The sequence below is a fragment of the Hemitrygon akajei genome, chromosome 6 (assembly GCF_048418815.1).
Source record: "Hemitrygon akajei chromosome 6, sHemAka1.3, whole genome shotgun sequence".
Lineage (NCBI taxonomy): Eukaryota > Metazoa > Chordata > Chondrichthyes > Myliobatiformes > Dasyatidae > Hemitrygon > Hemitrygon akajei.
This window is the reverse complement of record NC_133129.1, coordinates 120,173,427-120,189,766: the sequence shown is the minus strand read 5'-3', so window position 1 is coordinate 120,189,766 and position 16,340 is coordinate 120,173,427. Positions and strand designations below refer to the sequence as shown.

Genomic DNA, 16,340 nt, shown 5'->3' with positions numbered 1-16,340 from the left:
ATCGAAGTATGTATGCAGTATACACCTCTGAGATTCATCTTCTCCAGATAACAATGAAACAAAGTAGGCCATGGAAGCTGTCCAAAGAAAAACATCAACCCCACCCCGCCATGAGCAAAAAAAAAATCAGGCAAATGGTAACAAGAACATTAACTCCCCACCCCTGACCACCTGCAAAGAACAAACAAGTTGTGCAAACAGCAGCAAGAAAGAATGAGTGAAAACACAGAATATAAAAACATAAAATCAAAAGAGTCCAAGTGAGCTACAATCCAATCGATAAACCACAGACCCAGAACTTTGGTACCAACCTCCAACAGCATCGAGGAGAAAGAGAGACCGTTTGGACACAGGGACCTTCCCTTGGGAGCACCGAGCAAGAGGGAGAGAGAGCGAACATCACACACATATGCCTTCCTCTATGCCAACTTTCCAACAATTCAAAGACATTTGGACAGATATATGGATATAAAAAGTTTAGAGGAATATGGAGCAAATATGTACAAAGGGGACTAGCTTGATTTTGATTGGTGTAGACTGGTTGGTCCAAAGGACCTTTCATTCTATGATTAATTGCTTTTACGTATGCTCCTTTAGGGAAGTGCATCAGCCTACAGTTCGTTCAGAGAACTGATATTGAACATAAATTAGCGAAAGGCTTGGGGGAAGAAATTTTCTCATAACCACAGCACCATTTTTTCTGGTGGTTGTTATCTGACAGACAGTTACTATCTGCAACTGAGAGTTAGGCTGCTAGAAATGTTTGTTCCTTTACAAATAATTTTAATTAGCAAGTCACTGCTGAGGAACCTTTTGGATTATGTGGAGAGATGCCTCGGTATAGGAACACAGTAAAAGAGGGAGTAGACTGTTCAGCCCTCACACCTGTTTCATCATTCAACATTATAGGGGCTGATCTTAACCCCAACTACTTCTTCCTGTCCTATCTCCATTTTCCTGGATTCCATTATGCCCAGAAAACTGAGTTTGGAATGAACTCAGTGATTGCATGAGAGAACAGACAGGTTCATGAAAGGAAAGCTTTAGATTCAGGCTCAAGTTTCATTGTTATGGGCATCCATACCTTTTAAGTGCTAAGAAAACTCAAAGATTCAAAGTACATTTGTTTATTATCAAAGTATGTATGCAGTATACAATCCTGAGATTCATCTTCCCACAGACAGCCACAAACCAAACCATGGTACCCGTTCAAAGAAAACAATCAAACCCCAAATGCACAAAAAAAAACAAATCGTGCAAACGGCAAAAATAAAAATGAGTGAGAAAATACAGAATATAAAACACCAAATGAGAAATCATCAAAAGCGTCTAAGCATATTCATTTCTGCTCAGATCAGCTTCAATCAAGTGCTTTGGGGCTTGTTAACTTCAGGCTGCAGAGCCAGTCCTTTGCCAATCAAAAATTGCACAAAAAACAACAAAAAAGGAGCGACCAGAAACTAGAAAATGAGTTGTGCTTTTTGCAACAACAGCACAATTTGTTACTAACATAAATTATACATTGGTAAGATGACAAAATAAACAAAAATAATCATGATGGAATTGTAAACATGAGAAAGACAGCAGATGCTGGAAATCCAGAGCAGCACACATAAAATGCAGGAGGAACTCAGTAGGTCAGGCAGCATCTATGGGGAGGGGAAGGGGATTTTTTTTTTACCAGAAGGAGAAATTGATATTCACGCCATCATGTTTGAGCTTACCAAGATGGAATATAAGGTGTTACTCCTCCATCCAGACGGTGACCTTATCTTGGCACAAGAGGAGGCCGTGGACCGACATGTCAGAACAGCAATGGAAATGGGAAGTGAAATGTAGAACGACTGGGAAATTCTGCTTGGAGTGGAGGTGCTCGGCATTTGAGCACATTGAGAGAAATATAGTCTGACATGGATTTAGGGTTTTACAGGTTGGTTCAAGTACCTAATGGTGTGAGATCTGAAGCTGTTGTTGAACATTGCTGAGAGGGATATACGTCAAAAGCAGGCATATGGGACTCGCTCAGGTAGACAACTTGGTGGTTATGGATGAGTTGGGTCAAAGGGCTTGTTTCCATGCTTGATTACTCTATGAATATTGGACTCCAATTCCAAAGATCCACCATTTGTTGTGTGAAAACATTTCACCTCAGCTCTGTCCTAAATGGCAGGGTTTGAGGAGGAGCGTCCAACAGCATAGTGTGGTAATATTTGGGTCCTTGCTCTGATGGTGAAATGAAGGGAGGGAAGGACATATAAAAAAGGTCAGATGCAAAATCATCTGTGGTTGGAAGCCACAGTAGAGAGCAGGGTGTGGTACTGGACTGAGGCCATGGAAGTATTTATCTGAGATGAACCATTCGGAACTATCAATCATATTGCAGACTGAAGAGAGGTCAATAGGTAGAGTAAGAGTGAAGCAGTTTTGTAACAATAAAAAGATTGTCAGCAAACAGAGAATCTTGACCCAGTAAAGGTGGAGGAACAGCAAAATCTTTCCAAGACTTGACGGTGAGAATTTCGGAGCGCAACTTTCAGGTGGTGGTGTCCCCATGCTTTTCCTGCCCTTGCCCTTATAGCTGGTAAAGGTGGTGAGTTTGGAAACACTGTCTCAGTGAGGTTGCTGTAAATGGTAGCACAATCTGTCGCTGCTCTGCAGAGACTGGGAAGAAAATGAGAGCAGCGCTGAAACACCAGTGAACAAAGTGCATGTCTGCCTTTGATAAAGAGACTCTCGTTCATGATTGTTTTGCAGTTTGACAGCAACCTTGGCCAGCATTGGAGCTGCCAGCATTCCCAGTGCAGGACTGGTTACCATGCTCCTCATTCTCACCGCTGTTGGACTCCCCACACAAGATATCAGCCTGCTCGTCGCTGTGGATTGGCTGCTGTAAGTAAAACTATCCCTATTGAAAGTCCTTTGGGTAAGTTTCTTTTGTCCTGACTTTCATTCCAAAACTAGGGCCACTTCACTTGGGAAAAAAATTCAACCATTCCCTGCAGATAAGTTAATAAATTTCACGTCACATGCCAGTGATAATAAACCTGATTCTGATTCTGAGATGATAGAAATCTGAAATAAAAACAACCACACTGAGGGGAAAACCCAACAGGTTAGACATCATATCTGGAAAGAATCAATGTTTTGGGTCTGTGGCCCTTTGTAAAACTGGGAAAGAGAGAAATACAGGTTAGTTTTGGTGGATTAGAAGATGCTGGAGGGATTGTAGAACAAAGGGATGATACTTGATAGGATGAATCAAAATGGCTTAATGGGGCAGTTAACAGCACATTAAACTTCAAGAATTGAATAGCAGGATAGTGTTCATGGGTTCATGGACTGTTCAGAAATCTGATGATGGAGGGGGAAAAGCTGAATTGTTGGCTTGGGTCTTTAGTCTCCTATACCTTCTCTCCAATGGTAGCAATGAGAAGAAGGCATGTCCTGGTTATAGATGCTGTCTCCTCGAGGAACCATGACTTTAAGATTTCCTCAATTTTCTGCTGGCCGCCTTGTAGATCTAGTTACTTGTGGATTGGATGAAACTTCAGTGGGTTTGTGGTTTTGTGGGCCTATCAAGTGGAGGAAGTAGTGGCAATAGATACTGTCCCAGTGCTTTGCTGAAACAGCCTGGAGCCTCTACTGGGACAGTGGCCTGTTCACAGTATTGTTCAATGGATGCTCTCCTCCCATCTCATAGAAATAAGCCGATCTCTCCCCATAACCATCCACCAGTTAGGCAGATGATACCCTGATGCATCTAATGCATGGTGAACTGTTGGGGCCCAACACATGATGGCACCACCAATTGGAGTAGGTTGCCCTGACAAAGCTGCAGTGAGAGTAGGAGTTAAATGGCCCAGTACGTGTGGGCCTTGAGCAAGCACTGCAACATGGAAGAGACAGTTACAGGGTGCAGTGGGGAAAGGGAGGATTAGGAACCCTTACCTTGCTTAGGAACAGTTCAGAGTCAACTAATTCCTTTGGAGGAATTATATCCTTTTCAACCGCTGGAAATCTCCTCTTGCTCATGGCTCTATCTTCAGTCTAGCGCCAACCCATACCTTAATCCTAACTAACACTTACCCTCTACACCTACACACACAATATCCACCCAAAAGCTACAAAACACCTCAAATTGCTTCCTCCTGCCACCCTGAACGACGAATCTATGATCACTAGGCACAATTCAGACTGGTATGGACTGATTTTAAACTAAATTAGAATCATCAGTCCAAGCATTACAGAGACTCCAACCCCTCATATTACTGAGCATTACTCAATAATTAACCATCACTAGTCCCATTCATCACTGACACTCAGAACAGCAAATCTACCAGAGAAGGAATATCAACCCAGTTTTCAAGTGTTTAAACTCTGCATGTCAGCAGAGTTCAATGTTCATGCCAGAAGCTACCCATCTTAATTCCAGTTCCCATTCCCTTCCCGACATGCAGATCCATTGCCTCCACTACTGTCATGAAGAGGCCACACTCAGGTTGGAGCAGCAACACCTTATATTGCATCTGGGTAGTCTCCAACCTGATGGCATGAACATTGATTTCTCAAACCTCTGGTAATGCCCCTCCCCCTCACCATTCCCCATCCCCTTTTCCCTCTCTCACCTTATCTTCTTGCCTGCCCGTTGCCTCCCTCTGGTGCTCCTCCCCACTTTTCTCTCTTCCATAGCCTTCTGTCCTCTCCTATCAGACTCACTCTTCTCCAACCCTGTATCTCTTTCGCCAATCAACTTCTCAGCGCTTTACTTCACCCCTCACCCTTCCGGTTTCACCTACCACCTTGTGTTTCTCTCTCCCCTCCCCGCACCTTTTAAATCTACTCTTCATCTTTTATGTCTCCAGCCCTGCTGAGGGTTCTCAGCCTGAAACGCCGACTGTACTTTTAACTTTTGGCCTGCTGAGCTCCTCCAGTATTTTGTGCATGTTTCTTGGATCTTTACAACAGCCCGGTAGCTTTGTGGTCATCATTAATGGACAATGAGCTTTCAGAAAATACCAGATGACTACAGAATATATAGTAAACTCTGAAAGAGGGGCAGGCAGTCACCTCATGCAGAACCATCACCTGGCCATGCAAATTCTCACCTTGGCCAGGCCCTGAAGCAAACTATCCAGAGGATACCCCACTAACCCATCCCCACTCCCTCTGCATCAGGTGACCAAAACTCAGGAGCCTAGGGCTGAAGTGCTGTAAGAACCTAAAGGGTGGACACTTCAAATAGAGGCTGCAACCTTTCACACTCCACTTACACGTGGTACGCTGTTTCCTCCTGGAAAGAATTTGCTTCTTAGTGCTCCAACAGTCTGCAAAACATATTGAATAACTTGCTCTTCAAAAGGAAATTTCTAAGATAATAGGGCTGAGTTTTCCGAAAGGGAGTAGAAAGAATTCCTTCTTCCTAATGAACAATGTTCTTTAAAAGTTCCAGTAACTTCTGAGGAGCATTTATAGTAGGTCTGTTAATCAACATACTAAGTCAGAGAGTTGTTTTATTATGTTTAAACCAACTGGTCCCTTACCTACATTACCATAGTGTCTACACTTCAGCAGTACATTTGGATGTTTTGAAGTCCTGAAAAGCAACACAGAAATTAATCTTTTTGCCCATCATGATCACACTAAAGATATTGATGCCCGTTCATGTCTACACAAAGAACATCAGAGCCTCAGAAGTAAAAGCAGTACACAGATTAAAGTCATTGTCTATTCATCTCCTGTTCCTTGCTTCCCTATTCAAGAGGATCATGACCTCAACTCTACTTTCCTGTAATGACCTCTCATCCCTTGATTCCTTTTATATCCAAAAATCTTATCAATTTCTGTTGGAGCTCAAAGCACTTTACCACAAGAGGTTCCAGTAGAGATGCTACCAGCTCTGGGTTTCCTCAGGCTTGGTTGCCATAGTAACAAGAGAGCGAGAAAGGCTGACCGTGCCTTGTTGACTGTTATATTGCAGGGACAGGATGAGGACCTCAGTGAATGTTGTCGGTGATTCATTCGGGGCTGGCATCGTCTACCACCTGTCGAAGGAAGAACTGGCAAACATTGATGCCCAGCATGCCTTGCTCGAGGATGGGAGGTTGCCCAAAACATTGTTCGTGAATGAAGGCATGAAGACCCACCATGAGAACAACCCTAGCCAGCCCAATTACTCAGACAACTCTGTCCAGGCAGAAGAGGACAAGGTATATTTCACATATACAGATATCGAGACCTGCATTTAACAGCACCTGCTTGTTTCTAGTTATCTCCATTTCCTGCTGTTGTTGTAGTGGTCCCTGTGTGCCCCAACAGTCACTGTGGCTAGAACATTGGTAGAGTTGGCAAAGGTAGTGGGTACAATACTCTGGCCTGTTGAACTATTCCAGAGGACACATTTTAAGACCATAGCACTTGAAGCTTTTTGAAAAAGGCTTGTGAAAATTTATAGGTGAAATATATTTAGATTAAAGTATTTTTATGCCAATTAATGTAAATTATGCCACTTAATTTATTGAGATATTTGTATATATTTAATGCTGGAAGCTTTCACACAGCAAGGAAGGAGAGGTAAATTGGAAAAGATTTAATAACAGGAGTTCATATCTAAGAAGGCTTTGGGCCAACTCAATGCTCCCTGCCTCTTGCCTCTACTTCACAAGGTGTCCATGGAAGGAAGTGGTCATTTAGCTGTCAGTCTGAGTGCATTAGTGATGAAGAGAGTACATGATATTGGAAGCTATGGTCCTCAGACACTGATGGAGCAGAGATCATGGACCATAGTCTCACTATAGGCAGTGGAGAATTTGATTGTAAATGGTGATGGAGGTTAGTGGTGTGGGTGAGAGGGGCAGAGTTGGAGGGTGGCAAAGAAATAGAAGTAGTGGAGTTGATCAGTGGGTTGGGTGGAGGTGACGCATTCGGAGAAGGGGTTGGTTGAAGAGGGAGTTGGGTGATCAGCTTGGGGTGTTGGGTGATGGGGACTGTAGGGTAATAGAGGGTCAAGATGATTGAGGGTGGTGGGTGACTGGTAGATGAACAATCTCCAAGGGATTAGCGGTGTTGGGTGATAGGTGTGTTGGGTGAAGGGTAAGAGAGTTAATCAGGGATTGGGAGGGTACTTAGGATTATTGACTAATGGGAGTTTGGTGTGCTGAGTGATTGGATGGTTGTCTGATTAGGGATGGAGGGGGTGGTCAGGATGTTGGTTGACTGGGGGAGCCTGGTGATTGGCAGGGGAGTGCATTCGGTTATTGGTGATGAGGCTGCAGAGAATAAGAAATCAAAATGAGTGCTGTAGTTGGGGAGGGTAGGGCTGAGCTTATGGGTGTGTGTGGGGAGTGCTGGTTTGATGAATGGGGCTGCAGTGACTTTAGGAGGTCAGCTGTGTCTGGTGAGGCAATGTAGTCAGGCCAGTTCCAGTGGTCTGGAGCTGGAGGACAAGGCACTGGTGACTGGACTGAGAGAGTAACTCTGTTTTCAATAGCCCTGCAGCTAACTGAATATAGAGCCTCCTATATCCCGCAGTAAGAATCTATGTGAGACAAGTATAGGCTCCAGCAAGGGGTCAGTGATTGTGTGGCCTGCCCATATGAAGCCCCGTTCGCCTGCCTGGTCTTTTGGGGTACAGAGATGCTATGTACATATAAATCATGCACATCACATTTGTTCTGTTAATATACATGTAATGTAAACAGTTGCATGTTGCCATCTTTTCTGTCCCTGCATTTCATCTGCTGCATGTCTGTAATGCACTAATGCATGTAACTCTCCTGTAATGTCTCCTGTCCTTCTGACTCTTGTGGGGTCCTGGGACTTTGGGGTATACATTCTGGCACGGGAGGGGTGCATCAATGCTGTACAAGCTGCAAGAGGAGCAGGCTGCTACTTGCAGCCAAGAGAAATTCAAAGCATTTAATTTTCTAGTGAATTAAACTCAAATCTACTTCAGCTCAATTCTCCCTTTGCATGCAGATAACTCTGAGAAAAGACTGAGGGAGTTTATAATAATAGAGCACAGCCTTCCCCAACCCATGCTCAGAGGATGAGACTGGCTTCAGTGTGTCAAACCTAAGCCAGAGAACCAATTCCAGAGTTCAGTTCCACAGCAAGATTTGGGTTACTGTTTTGTGCCTTGTCACTGAGATCTTTCTTCACTTCATCTTATCAAAATTGCTCAACTTTAAACCATCTTGATCCCTAACGAAATGACACACGCCTGAAAGATTGATTTCTTTCTGTGTCTAACGTGAGCAATTTGCAACACAATGGAGGCTGAGCAACACATAAAATGCTGAAGGAACTCAGCAGGTCAGGCAGCATATATAGAGGGGAATAAACAGTTGACATTTTGGGCCCAGACCCTTCGTCAGGACCAGTACGTTGACTGTTTATTCTGTCCCATACTGTAAATGCTGCCTGATCCAGTGAGTTCCTCCAGCATCTCTGAGTGCTCCTCAAGATTTCCAGCATCTGCAGAATCTCTTGTGACAATGGAAGGTGAGTCAACATCCTTAAAAGTGCAAACTTTCAAATCCTCCCTTGTCATTAATGATGATGTGAGTCACCTCCCAGTCGCTGGCCAGGTGTGAGGGACTAGGCAGTGTCTCCCTAAGCAAGTAGTCACCTAGCTCTCAGCAAGCATAAGCACAACAAGGTTGAAATGGACCAACCTGGGTCTAGTTGGCCTTAACAGCATGTATAGTGGCTTACCCAACTTGTTGCCCCGCACCACATCTTACACAGAAATCAGTTCACCCCATAATCCTGGATATGTGTAGAATAGGAGCAGGACCTTTGTACCATTTTGACCTAAATATAAATCCCTCAGGGACCTGTAGACCTCCACATCGAGAGCCTTACACTCCCTATTAATTGCTTTATATAACTTCTAGTTTCCCAGTCTGCTCTCCTAGGTTACAACACATCAGGTCAATATCCATTGCTGGTTTCTGGTTCTACCGCTCTCACAAGCAGCCACCATTCCATTCAAATAACCATTATAGTTAAGATCCACATTAGTGCATATAGCTTGATTAAATCTTGCCTCAGTCTCCTCTGTTCTAAAGAAGACAGCTGCAGCTCAACCAATCTTTCATTCCAGCTAAAATTCACGAGATTTGGTAATATCCTTATAACCCCCCCACATTCTTCCTTCACTGGACTGACTAGAAGTACTCGAGCTGTGTGTGCTTTTAGATTCCATGCTTTGCCTGATAAAGAAAAGAAAATCCCCTAATACTTCTGATCCACTGAAGTTTCCTGTCCTACTACCTTGAGGAATGTGCAGATATTTCTATCCCCTCTCAGGATTCTACTGTTAGCAATCTATTGACTTTCTTTTCTGCCTGCTTAGTTGCAGTAGGATTGGGCCTGATCCTGATAACATGAGGAAACTGCACAAATCTATGTAATCAAAACCTCCCAGAAACAAATTTCATAACTTCAAACAAAGTCCTAAGATTACAGCTCAAGAATGATGGATGGTTGGTCAGCTGAGTTCTTCAGTTCCATGTCATGGGGGACATTCTTCCCAGACTGTTGATTGGCCAGTCTAGGCGAAAAGGCCCACTATCTAAGGAGGCGAGAATGGTCAGGGTTCCATGGGTAAACAGACATGAACATAAGAGGTTGAGTGAGGTGGATTTGAGTTTCTTTGAAGAGCTCTTCTAAAGGGTAATGGAAGGAGAGGAGACTCAGAAACCTGAACAGGCATTTTCTTTGCGTGAGGGTGATTCATACATCCCTCCATTCCTAACCAAGCATTGGGAGAGATGGGAGTGATGTATGATGATTGGCTTATCCATGTTACACTGTTGCCCCAGATCACCTCTACCCCCATAGTTTTGATGTTGAAACTGCTGGGGTAATGAACAGAAGTCAATCTGGCCCTCAAGCCTGCTTCTCGGTAATCTTCCCAATGGTGGGCGAGTAGAGAGTGTGTCCTCAAAAGGAAGGGGTTTCCTTTGAATGCTTTGAGTTTGTCCTCACTCTCTTGGCTTCTGTGTTTCTTGCTGTTTCCTATACTTTGCTCCCTTGAGTTAGACTTCCCTCGTAATTACTTCCCCAGGTAACCATGGCTAACAATGGCACAGCTGCCAACTACACAATTGTTGAGGAAGAACCTTGGAACCGGGAGAGCTGAGGAGAGTGGGGAAAACCCGAACCCATCACCCCTCTTTTCCCTCCCCCCAACTCCTGAAGCTTGCTTCTGCTGAAACCGTTTATCTGACAGGAAAAAAAGCAAACAATAACATGTTTTAAAAAACTTCTTTCGTACTTTTATGTAAATGTGGTTAGTGCAAGGTCCAAGTAGAGAGCTGGTGAAGGGGACACCTGGGGTTTTTACCAGTTACTGTGTAGTTCTTTACAGGTTTCCACACAGTCATTCGAGAAAGAGGAAGGAGAGGGAAAGGAGCCCATTTGGAAGAAGGAAGTTTGCAAAGCTAAGCACAAGAACTGCACCAGCCCAGGCACGGTATTCGTGCCTCACCCACTACCCTTCACCCCGCCTGAGAGTAATGTGGGTTGCCTGTGTTGTTAGGGAAGGTCATTACATTGTTGAGCATCCAGGCTTCAGCCCCCTTCTATTTGCTCTGTTGGATCTTGCCAACTTGGATTGCAATTAAGCACATGATTTTCACCTGACTGGTTGGCACAGGCCATTCTCAGGGAAGTGATCTGCTTTAATGCGTGACACACTGCCATTAGTAAGATCCACAAGTGCATTAGTCCAGAGATGTACTCCCTGGCTCCGCTCCAGTAAAAGGAAATACAGATCCCTCGCCCTCCGCTCTGGGGAAACGTGCCTCAGTGCAGTAGGGTTAGCTGACAGGCAAAGCCAAAGACCTGCTCACAGGACAAGCCTCAGTGATGCAGGGTGTGGGTCAGTGCCTGACACTCAGCCAGCAGGGTGGAAAATAATCTACACACTGGCCTGCCACATCACCACCCTTTCAGCCTTAGAACAATGCCAATCCCCATTGTGCCCCAAATCCCTACACGTTCAGAAGCCACAGGAGAAGTACCAGAAAATTTGCACTAGCTTCCTTCCTTTTGGGTTCCCCTTGGACCATAAGACATAGGAGCAGCAGTTTACTCGGCCATTTGATCATGGCTGATATATTTCCCCTCTCAACCCCATTCTCTTGCCTTCTCCCCACAAACTTTGACACCCTTAATAGGGAGCCAAGAGGTACAGAGTTTAACATTCCAGCAGCAGAAGCAAGGCCGGAGGAAAGTGAGAAGGACACTCGTGTACTCGTAGCCCCAGCCTTTCCTTTGCTTCCAGTGGTCCAAGTATCCTGCCCACACCCCATCATCTCTTGGGACAGGAAGGAGCTGGCCTCCCCCCTCATGAAGGACAGCTGAAGATCATTTGCTATTCACTCAAACTAAGCAGCTTCTGCAAGGGCCATCACCAAAGTTGGGGGCGGGGGGGAAGTGGTTGTAAGCTGTGCTTTCAGAGTGACCCCTGAGTAACCTTTGAATGGCATGAGCCAGACTCCCGTTCAAGTCTCTAGCAGAGCAGAGTTCTCTGGTGACCCTGTTGGTGAGTTGTCCAAACAGTAGCCCCTGGGGAACAAAGAGGTGTTGGTGGCAGATTCCACACCAACCCAATACTTTGTGTATGTCATAGGCACATGGGCATGTATGCGCAGGTGCAACAAAAAACCTCCCCACGGTGCTCTTGATCATTGTCTGGAAGCAGCTTAGGTGCCTCCTGTTGGAAGCCTGATACACAACTGGTGATCCAGTTTGGCTAAGGTCCGAGTTACCTTCACAGGTTGGGGAGGGGAGGTGAATCCTTTGTTACCTGTAAACCTTTCCCACTTGACTCCTCATCCCTTGCAACAATAGCAGGCAACATGTGGCCCCTGACCCAAAGAAGGGTAAAGATGCCATTCTCAACTGTGAATGTTTTATTATTGATAAAGTCTGTCGGCACTGGGTAGAATGATGTGGAGTTAATGTTCACAGGCCCCAGATACTGCCTTTGACTTTAAGCACCATGGACAAGCACAAGTCTTCTGTCAAACTTTTTCTCTCTGCCAATTCCCACGTCTCAAAGTTCACAAGAGTGCCAAATGATGCCCAATGTCCGATTGAAATACAAAGGAAGGTATCCGGTTCGGGAATCTCTTCTGCTGATATCCTTGGCAAATGCAGACACAAGGATCCCAGAAGTTGATTCTCCCTGAGCAGGATAACCCTCATATGCAGGAGGGTGGATTGTGAATTTTTATTTCAAAGGTCGTTCACCTTGTGGAACAGGGAAGACTATATTACAGTCTGTGCATTTAGATTTCGAAGCCCTCTGCTGAGAGATTTCACAGATGGAAGAACCTCCCAGATACTAATCCCTTAAGCAAATTAGAATTTGCTTTATGGATGGTTCATGCTGTTCAGTGTTAACTGGTTTGCTACTTTCTCAGAGTGTCTCCTTGAGCTGTTGCATTACTGTGGACTATAATTAAATTTTGTATTTGTGTCTAACGTAAACTTTGCATGATATTTAGTACACATACTACTTTGAAGCAATCGGGTGACACTGGGTGTTAATTGTTCTTAGTTTTTATGCCATAATTTTTATATGTTCTTGTAACCTCTTAACTTCAGCTTTCCAAATCCTTATAAGATTTCTGTATGCCTTTTGATAGTTAAAGTTTTGCAGGTGTAGGAAGTGTGTGTGTGTGTGTGTGTGTGTGTGTGTGTGTGTGTGTGTGTGTGTGTGTGTGTGTGTGTGTGTGTGTGTGTGTGTGTGTGTGTGTGTGTGTGTGTGTGTGTGTGTGTATGTGTGAGTGAGAGAGAGAGAGAGAGAGAGAGAGATTAAAAACCCGTCAATGGATTGAAATATGCAATGCACTGGATTAGATAGCCATGAGAGATTGGAAGATGAGAAGATTTTTGACTCGTGTCGTGAATTATTCCCATTGCTGAATAGCACATTTCTGTCCTTGTGGATGGTTTGGTGGAAACACTGCTGCAGCCCACTCCACGGTTGGTTAGGAACCATATGACAGCTGGGCTGGACTGGTAGTGGTGTTGGTAGCTTGGATGACTTGCCAAGTATGAATGGGGCAAGCTAGCCAAGAATAATGTGGAACACTAATATTTTTGGAGCAGGAGGAGAGGGCATTGTCAAGTCAATAACAAATTGGCAGATGGGATAAAAGTCATGCAGTGAAGAAATGTGCAGTGGTCAAGTATATCTTCCAATCTGATGTACTGTCCCTACAGAAACTTTCACTTCCACCCATGTCACAAAGCTTCCTAGCCTCCTCCTCCTCCATCCCTCCCTGTATCCTGCCCCACTGTCTCCATCCCTTCTCTGATCTCCAGCAAACTTCTAGAGAATGAATTGAGCAAAAACAGGCATCTTAAATGAAGGCAGGAGAAGCAGGAAATACTCAACAAGTGAGGCAACATCCGTGGAGGGAGGAACCAATCAAAGGTCATTGACCTGAAACGTTAACTCAGCTTCCCTCTCCACAGATACTGACTGACATGCTATGATGATTTAGTCAATAAAAACAAATTTGCAAAGGATCTCTGCAAGTGATTTAGATGATGCTCTGGTGTTTGTCAACCCAGGGTTCCAGACCACCACTAGAAATGCTTCCGAGTTTAACCTGTGGGCTTGGCTTTCCCTTCATTAATGCGCAGGAAGATTGAAGAGTTTCCACCCAGGGTGTCAGAGGAGCTGTAGAACACTTGCGGGTGCAGTTTCCATAGCAATCGTTAATATCCTTCAGGTGCTTATGCACCATGTTGCTGTGAAGAAGCACCATGCTGGGTTGATTTGCAGATCTGTTTCAAAGAAAATGATGTAATACTCCCAGGCTTGGCACAGAGCATTCACACAGTTCTGAGCAAACCTCTCAGGGGTTGGCGCTTCTGTTTTTATTATGGAAGTCTTGCTTCCCTCTCCTTCGGATGTGGCCTCATGTTGTGATGCTCTCAGGATCTTAGTGGAGTACTACAACTCGGTGTCCAAGAAGGACTTGCTCCAGTCCACCTGGCTGCAGATCCCTCTTTTACTTTAAGTATTGCATGAAGCACTGATCTACTCAACAGCCAGTTATTCCATTCCATTGGAGTCCTCTTTCTGGTAGCTTTGCGTGATGGGTGAAGTAAAGGGACATTTCTCGGAATATGACAGGTTTAGACTTGCTGGAGGTGGGAACTGTAATCCTGGACCTGCTTACCATTGCATTGATTTAGATAACCAGTGTGTCCTTTGGGCTGGAATTTCTACAGAGAGCTCTATCTCAGATCCCCAACACAACTGTTTAAGAAAGGATAGGTTATTCCACCCAGCATGCCTACCTCCCAATTCAGTAAGTTGCCTGTTTTTTCTCACTTCAGTCCCACACTTCTGCACTAGCCCCACATCCAGAGGTCTCTCAATCTCGGTCTTGAGAATTTGAAAGAAGCGCTACCCTCCGGATGATGAAATCTTTGCTCTCCCAAATCGCCAAGCCCTTATTTTGGAACTGTGACCCCTGGTTCCTTACACCTCAGCCTGAGAAAGCAATGTTCTTCCATCTATTCTCTAAGACTTGTAAAAATGTGTATTTATTAATGAAATCAACTCTTATTCCTCTAACCTCGACTTAATCCATATGATCTCTTCACATGGGACTAAAACCTCCATTCTACCTATCTGGAAATCAACCTGGTGAAACACTGTTGCTCTTCCTTTCTGGCAAGCATATCTTTCCTTGTTTAGGGAGGCCAGAACTGTCTATAATATTTAACATTAAGCAGACGTGGAATGTTTATGGGTTCAACAGTACTAAAGCTGAGCACATTTCTGGAGGTTTTGAATCAGCACCTCCCACCTTCCTAACACATCTATTTTGGGAGTGCTCTAACTAACTTATGGAAATTCTGCAGTCTGGATGAATCTTATCACTTGGTCTAATGTTTTTTCTCTTATCTCCTATCACTTTTTCTTACAAACCCATTAAATCTACTAGCAAGAAAAATAACTCAATCTGCGTCAGTCATGGAACACTGAGGCTGGCCATTCCATGCACATCTTCAGCTGTCCGCTTCCCCCTTTCCTCCTTTTTCACCTCATCCCTTCTTCTTCTTTCCACCCCCTCCCTCTTTTCTCCCCTCCATCCTCACCCACTGCACAGTGCTCTCCTCATCCCATTCCTTCTCCCATGTCCCTTCCATCCACGCCACACTGCTTCTTCTCCTCTCCCTTCATCCTGGCCTATTCTCCTCCTCCACCCTTGGTCTTCACTTCTTCTCCCCTCCCCTGCCATTATCCCATCCTTTTGCCTGTTTCTCTTCCTCTTCCCTCCAGTCTCTCCTTTCCACTTCTACACTCTGCTTTCCTCACCCCAGCATGTCACATCCTCTCCATTTTCTAACCTCTTGACCTATTTCTCCCATTCTTCTCCCCCATCCTTTCCCATTCTCTCTTTCTCAGTCCCTCCAGATATTCCCCCTACTTTTGCCCATTCCCTACAAGTGAACTCCCCTTTGCTGTCAGTACAGTGTCTCAGTGTTGGCTGACCAATGGATTGAGCTTCTCTCTGTACTCACTAGATCATGGGTTGAAGTGAATGGGACCTGTAGCAGACATGGTTAGAACTAACTTCCTCGGTTAAACATCTCTGCTTTTTCTTGTTTTAATATGAAAGATTTTCAATTTTTTTGTACTCTGTTGTCATTTGTGTCTGTGTTGAGAGTCTTGTCGATAAACCTGCATTCTTTATGTATCAAAGGGCAGAGACACAACTGGATTATTTCACACTGTGCTGTATTTTTGGTGTTATATAAGTTTACAGAAAAGTCTAATAAATGTTTATTGGCACCTCGGTTTGAAGAATGAGATTCAGTGTTTTTATTAATTCCTGTTCTTGCAATACATTTCTGGCATGCATTCCATGGGGGGTGGGGGGCGGGGTAAAAACCAAAATCAACATAAGATGCAGATGCCGGAAACCTGATAAAAAACACAGATGAACACTCAACCAGCCGTACAGCAACTGCAGAGAAAGAAATGTTTCAGGCTGGAGACCCTTCAAAGGATGGGTAAAGGTTTAGGGTAGAGACATTTTGTCATTTTCAACAGTACTTTCTCAAAAGAAATTCATTCTTCCTGTAATTTTTTGTAAGCTTTTAACTTGGGGCCTTATTCTATTTAGAGTTATAGATGCAGAGAAAAGTACAGCACAGAAACAGGCCCTTCAGACTAGTTAATCCATGATGAACCAGTTAAACTGCCTGGTCCCATGGACCTACACAGAGACCAAAGCCCTCCTACCACTACCACCCATGTACCTAGCAGCAAGCGACCACCACACAACATCCTGGAGACT

At 44.4% G+C, this 16,340-nt stretch overlaps 1 protein-coding gene across 4 annotated transcripts in view; it reads left to right on the top strand.

The window, feature by feature from the left end:
• Nucleotides 1–15,847, top strand: part of LOC140729418 (excitatory amino acid transporter 2-like) — a 232,273-nt gene extending 216,426 nt beyond the window's left edge. For all 4 annotated transcript variants that reach the window (XM_073049136.1, XM_073049135.1, XM_073049133.1 and 1 more), the window contains 3 exons: nucleotides 2,755–2,889; nucleotides 5,978–6,206; nucleotides 10,070–15,847. In XM_073049136.1, coding sequence (XP_072905237.1) covers nucleotides 2,755–2,889; nucleotides 5,978–6,206; nucleotides 10,070–10,144 — 439 coding nt within the window. In that variant the 3' untranslated portion in view covers nucleotides 10,145–15,847. The remainder of the gene's footprint in view (nucleotides 1–2,754; nucleotides 2,890–5,977; nucleotides 6,207–10,069) is intronic.
• Nucleotides 15,848–16,340: the final 493 nt, after the last annotated feature.